Source organism: Sphaeramia orbicularis, chromosome 12, assembly GCF_902148855.1.
Source record: "Sphaeramia orbicularis chromosome 12, fSphaOr1.1, whole genome shotgun sequence".
Lineage (NCBI taxonomy): Eukaryota > Metazoa > Chordata > Actinopteri > Kurtiformes > Apogonidae > Sphaeramia > Sphaeramia orbicularis.
This window is the reverse complement of record NC_043968.1, coordinates 3,193,726-3,201,386: the sequence shown is the minus strand read 5'-3', so window position 1 is coordinate 3,201,386 and position 7,661 is coordinate 3,193,726. Positions and strand designations below refer to the sequence as shown.

At 39.1% G+C, this 7,661-nt stretch overlaps 1 protein-coding gene across 1 annotated transcript; it reads left to right on the top strand.

The window, feature by feature from the left end:
- Positions 1-4,675: 4,675 nt before the first annotated feature.
- LOC115430327 (growth arrest and DNA damage-inducible protein GADD45 gamma-like) lies at positions 4,676-7,394 on the top strand. The gene is made up of 3 exons (XM_030150279.1): positions 4,676-4,776; positions 6,205-6,412; positions 6,652-7,394. Exons 1-3 carry the CDS (start codon positions 4,676-4,678, stop codon positions 6,763-6,765), a joined length of 423 nt encoding a protein of 140 aa, XP_030006139.1. The 3' UTR covers positions 6,766-7,394.
- The last annotated feature ends 267 nt before the right edge of the window (positions 7,395-7,661 follow it).

The following is a 7,661-nucleotide window of genomic DNA, read 5'->3' as shown; positions in this document are numbered from 1 at the left end:
CCAAGTGAAAACTCTAATAAAAACTTCAGTTATAAAAAAAAACAAACAAACTCAGTTTGGGATTATGAGTGTGGAACAAATGAATGTTTTTTGTCATCAGATTTGGAAGTTAAAGAAATGTATGAGCGACTTTAATGTGCAACTTGCAAGTGACCACAAGCAAAATGTATGCTTATTACTTTACACTTTCTTATTATGTATTAATTGTTGGATAATGTTGCACTGAACCCATTAATGCACTTCTTTCATAAATGAGTCATCCTATGTAATGGTTTCATCTGTTTTCTAAACTTTCATATTATGTGTTTGTATTATGTGTTTATGGAAACCATATTATATTTTTTCATAATAATATAAAGCCAGAAAAAAAATGATTTAATAATAAGTATCAGTCATATTATGGTATATAGTATAGATAGACTAGGAAGGCTATTATTGTTATTAATTATATAAGTAGAAGGGGTGGAGTTTATAAGTTATACTTCTAACTCCTTTTCGAATATGCATTATGTGTCTTATGTTTAAGTGTTTTGTTTATTTATTTTCTTCTGTTTTTATTCCAACATTCTTTTAATTGAAGTCAAGGCATACCAAAGTGGCAATCATACAAGAAAAAAAGACAACACTTCTAGATTTTCTACATAACGAAAAACAGAGTACCCACCCCATCCCTCCCCCCATCCTACGAAGTCCAAGGCTATGCATCCTCATCTAAGATTAAATAAATAAATAAATAGATAAGCAAAACAGATATAAATCAATTCATTTTTTCCTTCTAATGTCTTATATTTGCTTCATTTTTCACTTTTTCCTGTTTTGCACCACATGTACCATTAAACTAAAGTTGAATCCTGCCTCGGGCGCCCAGCAGGTGCTGCCTGACTTCCTCTGCCCCTCCCCTCACCTTGCCCCCCCCCCCCCCCCCCCCCCCCCCCCCCCCCCCTTGGACAGATGGATCTCTCCGTCGCCATGGAGATACTGATCCAGACACTCAGATAAGGCACGCAGGCATCTCCAGATGCCACGCGCCTCCGCTCAGGTCCGTCTTTACGCATGCAAAGCAGCGGCGCGTGCCGACGTCTGCTGATGCGCACGAGCTCAACTGGTCACGAGCCGTAGAAGCTTCTAGTCATTAATGAAGGATGGAAGAGGTGTTGAAAGAACTGATGCAAACAGTGAGTATACTCCAAAAGTTCAGTTACAGGGATCAGTCAGTTATGTTTAAGTATGTTTAAGTGTGAAAAGTCAAAGTGTTGTCTTTCTTTCTTTCTTTCTTTCTTTCTTTCTTGCTTTCTTTCTTTCTTTCTTTCTTTCTTTCTTATTGGGGATCTCTAAGGCCCACAGTGCAGCAAGGAGTATAGAAAGGAAAAGAATAGAACTATTAATGACAAAGTGCTGAGGAAACAATAGGCTAAATAAAACTGAAGACACCAAATAGAATAAAGTTAGAACACAACAAAAGCACTCAGAGAGCGTATACCTCTGCCAAGACAGGTCTGCCCCCACCCCTGATCACCACCACAGTTTAATCATTTCTTCCTTGTGCCATTATCAACATTTCCTGAAAATTTCATGAAAATCCGTCCATAACTTTTTGAGTTATCTTTCTAACAAACAAACAAACAAACAAACAAACACACAAAGCGAAGTGATCACAGTACCTCCTGGTGGAGGTAATAAGGCACATGACAGTTGGAAGGTTCAAGTGACAACCGTTCATTTCTGTACAACATAAACTATTCCAGAAACAGTAAAGACCTGCCTGTCTTGTCGTGGTTCATCAAGAATTTTAACTTTTAACATCATTTTGTCAGAAAATGTCCGGTCCGCTAAGCTAACACTGCTCTAGCCACATCTACAGCATCTGCGTCTGCACAGACAGACAAGATTGATTAGCACCATAAAGCTGATAAAAAAAAAAAAAAAAGATTAAGTACATCTTAGGAAAAAAAACAACACCTTTCGACACTGGTTCATATTATGCTGCGAGGTGAAGAGCGTTTTATTGTGCTGTCACTTCTGCTGCGTTCCAGGCCGGTTTTTGAGCCCATAAGTCACGACTTCAAACCATGACTTACAACTTTGTAGCATTCCAGGCAAGTCACGCCAAACTGCCCGAGTGCAAGGAATTGTGGGAGTTAGATGTAAACAAACCAGCATGGTGGACCGTACTTTATGTTCATTTACAGTCATTTCTATCGCCAAAGGTGTTTGTTCTTTGGTTATTTGAGGGAAACAGAGGAGGAAAAACAGCATATAAGGTAAGAGAAGCTGTTTACATTTCTTCTTGCACTCAGTGGACTGAAAACTAGCTAACACTAGAGCAGCTGCTGATTATACAGAACATTTGCAGATAAATAATATCAGAGCAATACCTTGTTTTAATAAACAGCCTGCGTAAACACTGCATCCATGGGGGGGCGCCATTGCTACGTGACGTCAGAACTCGTAATTGGGAGAACATGGATCTAGTACGAGTTCACAGGTTTGAGTGACGTTCCAGTGCATTTTCACCGGTAGAAGGTTGGAAAAACAGGAGTTACGAGTGGACTGGAATGCAGCATTAAATCTGTGTATGTGAGAAAATATACATTTATGAGACTTGGCACACAAGTTTTCCTGCGTCTGTGTGCGTTAATTAAATAAATGGCATCCAAAGTGACATTGTTGCCCTGCAAAACTACACCGAATAAAAATACTTCCTCTAAAAAAATGAAAAAATAAAAGTGTATCTTAGGCTTCACCTATCTTTTCTCAAAAGCCCAGAATCTTTTAGTTATTTTAAAATAAACAGTCTGACTGAACTTGCTGCTATTAGCCCGCTACCTATGATTAGCTCCTGCATGTCAGGTGTTAGCTTGTGAGCTACTGTTGGCTAATTTGAATTAAAAACCTATGGTATGTATTGATAAAAAAAATCATTCATTCATTGTATTTAAATCTTAGAAACTAGTGTAAATTATTCATAAATACAGCAGACAGAGAATGATGTTACTTATGACTTCTGCTATATATCGGCTAATGACAATGCTAATTAAATTAGCTAGCTTACAAAACTCACCAAGTGAAAAAATGCAGGAAAGAAACTGTATCTAGTGACGTGAAATGAGCAGTACAGGCTATAGCTACATAGGTGGTTAATATGTACAGTTAATATTCGCTAAATTTCTGTGGATGAGACTTTTTAAGGGTTTTAGTCCTGAGGTAGGTTGCTAATATTGGCTAGCTAGCAGCCAATAATGTACTAATACATAAATAGGACAGCATTTCTTGGAAATAAAAGACTTATTTCCTAGTTTTTGTACAGTTTACTCATGAGAAATCTATATAATATATGGTGTAGTCATTCATTCATCAGTGATATGCACTATGCACTCTCTCCTTATTTATGTCTCAAGCATTTTATTACATTATTTGCTTTATTATTTTTACAATGGCCAAAATTAGGCTGTTATGTAATTGACAGTTATTATGTTATGGATTGCTACAAGACTGATCAAATTCTAGACAAATCATTAAAGGTGCGGGAGACTTTCGTGACCAATTTTTCATCAGATCTGTCAAACCTCAGTCATATCCTCAGTATCATGAATCTGTCAGTCTGTCTGTCATTACTCACCTGAATCTTTTGCATTACAGTGAACAGTTTCTTCGTGCCATCCACCATAAACAACCGTGTGTTTACAAACCAACCCAGGACGTCACTCGGACATCTTTGGAATTTTGTTGCAACTTGCATTGTGGGAAACAGAGGTTCACGCAGCCACCTGACAGCGGCAGCACGACCATATGGTATTATATGGATGAAACAAACACGCGGAAACGGCTGAAGGAATATGCATAGAAGGAAGGGAGTTCCTGCTGTTTCCAATCGTGTCTGTTCCAGCTGCTGCTGTCAGGTGGCTGTGCGAGCCTTCGCTTCCCACAATGCACGTCGCGACAAAATTCCGAAGATGCCCGAGTTCCCTCCCGGCTTGTTTGTAAACACATGGACTGTTTCTGGTGGATGGCACTTCGAAACTGTTCACCGTAATGCAAGAGATTCAGGTGAGTAATGACAGACAGACTTTCAGATTCATGATACTGAGGATATGACTGAGGTTTGACAGATCTGATGAAAAACTGGTCACGAAAGTCTCCCACACCTTTAAACAAGACTTTGACCATGTTTAGAACAAATAAGGTAAAAAATAATGACATTCATGGATTAGAGTCAAACTCAACACTTTATTATTAATATATCAACTGAAGTTGTTGGAAATCACCGTAGTCAACATTAAATAACCTAAACCGTGTGAGGTGTTAGAACAGGTCTAAACATGGACTGGTCCTCAGTCTGAGTCCATAGTCCAAGACTCGGAGGATCTGGTCTTCATGTGTGGTTTCATTACTCCTGTAAGAATCCTTCCAAGGTCACAGAGTTTCTACACACGATCCTTTGAACCCATATGCCCCTGACTTTCTAAGACTTTCTAAAGGCACGCGTCCTCGGGGCGGGGGAGGGGGCCGCTGGCCTGTTGTCACCATTGTGGCCCCAGGAGCCAATCAGAGCGTGAGCGTGTGCCGTCTGTGGAGTATAAAGGCCCACAGGGTCCTGGAAACAGAACAAACCCTCTGATCTCCTCTGGAGTTTGAGTCCACATCTGATTATCTAAACTTAAGACTGAACCACACCATGCAGACCATCGGGAAATCCCTGAAGGAAGCTCTGGTCTGCGCCCACAGCGAAGACCGACTGACTGTTGGAGTCTACGAGAGCGCCAAGATCATGACTGAGTAAGTGTCTGTGTTTGGAGAGGCAGCACAAATATGAAGCAAAGGACTGGTCCAAACCCTGGAAACCAAACCAAAGCAGATGTTTAGATGTTCAGAGCACTAAGAAGTCTAGTAGAGACCTTCCTCATGGAACCAAGTTCTGCTGATTCCAAGATTTCTACAGAAAAGTAACCCTGGCACCTTCTGTACTAGGATTACTACTACTGACAGTTTCAATAGTCAACTAGTCATCGATCACTGCAACGACTGTAAAAAAAAACTGTAATTTAACAGAATTTTCACTGTTTATTTTACAGATTTTTCCTGTATTTTTAAGATACAGGAAAATATCAATGAAGTGACAAAAACAGACTGTGATTTTACACGTCAAATGTAAAATAACACAAAAAAACTGTAACTAAATAACCAAAAAATTTCAATTTTTTAAAAGAATTTTTTTTCTTTTTTCACAGAAAAATACAGTTAAAATACATTTGCAAATGTATCATAATTTCACAAATATTTCTTTTCTATTACGAGATTAAACTGTTAATTTAAAGTTTAATACTGTAAAAAAAAAAAAAAAACAATAATAAAACAACATAAAATTACTGACAATTAACCATAAAAGAAGTATTTGTTCTGTCAGTTTAACCAGACTTGTTTGTTAATTGACAAATATCTTGTGTAATTACAGGAGGTTTCACAACAAAAATGTTGAATAAATATATTTTTGTGAATGTATAACATGTATAAGCACTGATAAACTGTCCAAATACAGTTTTTATCAGTGGATTGTACAACTCAGTCTCATTGAAAATTATATATATATATATATATATATATATATATATATCGGTAATTTGATTGTTTTAATACATGTAAATATTCTTTAATAAACATTAAAAAGTAAAAAAAAAAAAAAAAAAAAGCAAAATCTCATGTAAAGTTAGGGCAAAAAACTGTATTTTAATTATGGAAAATTACCATATTTTTATGAGATGGTTATTTTCCGTTATTTAACAGTATTTTTTCGGCACCCCTGCTGCCAAAATAATACTGTTTTTTTTATTGTTTTTTTTTTTTTTACAGTGTAGTTATATTATGAAAAAAAACAAAAAACAAAACCCAATGGCTCTAATTTATATTTATTGCACCAATCAGATACATTTTTTTCCTAAAACAAAAACATTTCGAAGAATTAGAATGCATGACATAGTTTGTTAAACAAATATTCAATATTCAACAAATATTGCAGCAGCAATAAAATACTTTTTTTCTCTTAACGTCACTAACGACTTGTCAACTACTGAATTAGTTGTCGACTAATTTTGCCGTAGCCTATTTAACTAGTCGACCAGTGGCTACAGCTCTATTCTGTACATTAGTTTTACTGTGACTTGAGTTTTGTCGACTGTTGTGAACTAACAGGACTTGTCCTCTCCACAGAGACCCGGACAGCGTGTCCTTCTGCGTCCTGGCCATGGACGAGGAGTTCGAGTGTGACATCGCCCTGCAGATCCACTTCACCCTCATCCAGTCCTTCTGCTTCGACAACGACATCAGCATCGTCAGAGTGGGAGACATGCAGCGACTGGCCGAGATAGTGGGCGACAAAGCGGATCAGCTGGAGGACACCCACTGCATCCTGATCACGGTAGGTGGAGCTGCACAGTCCACCTGCACAGCCTGGCAGGACCTTCAGGGAGGAGGGGGGGTGTTTAGGTCCAAATACATGCTCTGAACCTGCTCTAAAACTAATTAAAACTAAATTAGAGGAAAACCAACAGTCCAAACTAAACCAAACTGAACTAGAATGTAAACTCCTAAACTCTCCTCCTCTTGGTCTTTGGTCCAAATGCATGGAGGACTCATCCCACTGTTGCTCTGTTGTAGAACCCGGCTGACGGCTCTTGGGAGGATCCGGCTCTGGAGAAGCTGCACCTGTTCTGTGAGGAGAGCCGCCGTCTGAACGACTGGGTCCCCGAGATCCACCTGCCCGAGCGCTGAACCGGATCCCAGACCCACGTTTGGCTTCTTATCTGGAAATACTCATCCAGAGCAGGATGAGCCTGTTTCTACTGGTCCCTGGATACTCCTGAGGAGGATCCTGTCCAGGCAGCACGGCGCCGGCCCCAGGTGGGCCCCAGGTGGGCCAAGATGGCCCCCAGGTGGGCCCCGGGTGGCCCCCGTGCCCCCGTCGCCTCTCGTCCCGTCCATGCCAAGATGACTCTCATTCTTTGTGTGAATGAGGTCGGGTATGCCACGAGAGCGACTCATCGACCCTCATTCTTTGTGCGGATGAGGTTTGGAGAGGAAGGAGAAGCGCGTTCTGCGTCCTGTGGTCCCACAGAGCAAATGTCGCACGTTGAAGCACGCGCAGCAGGAGAAGAAGCGGTGCTGAGGAAGAGGCGTCCTTAGAAAGGGACTTTTTAAAGACGACCTCTGAGCTGAGCAACAACTCCAACTGTTGAACCAGCGCAAATGTTTCCCACTTTCCAGAATTGTCTTAATTCTCTAAAGGTTTCACTTTAGAAATTTAACGATAATGTTCTAAAACTAAAAAAAAGGAAAAAAAAAAAAAGATACTTTGAAACGTCTGTTCTCTAAAGGTTTCACTTTAGAAAAAGGCGAAAATATTAAGAAAATAACATGAATTTGTAACATTATTGTAGAAGAAACTCATGAAACAACTTAAGGTCAATGTTGGAAACTAATTTATTCCTTTCTAAGGGTTTCACTTTAGAAAGAAGATCATATGAAAATTAAACATGAATCTGTAACATTATTTTAGAAGAAAATCGTGAAAAAAACCCGCAAAAAAAAAAAAAAAATCTAAAATGGAAAAAAAGAAGTTGGATCCTTATTCTCTAGAAGTTTCACTTAAGGCAAAAGCTCAATTTAAT

Bases quoted from the DNA above. Each gene is read 5' to 3' on its own strand.
- LOC115430327 (XM_030150279.1), top strand. From the start codon at position 4,676: ATGCAGACCATCGGGAAATCCCTGAAGGAAGCTCTGGTCTGCGCCCAC. The intron at 4,777-6,204 runs GTAAGTGTCTGT...TCCTCTCCACAG, and splicing joins AGCGCCAAGATCATGACTGA to AGACCCGGACAGCGTGTCCT. The intron at 6,413-6,651 runs GTAGGTGGAGCT...GCTCTGTTGTAG, and splicing joins CCCACTGCATCCTGATCACG to AACCCGGCTGACGGCTCTTG.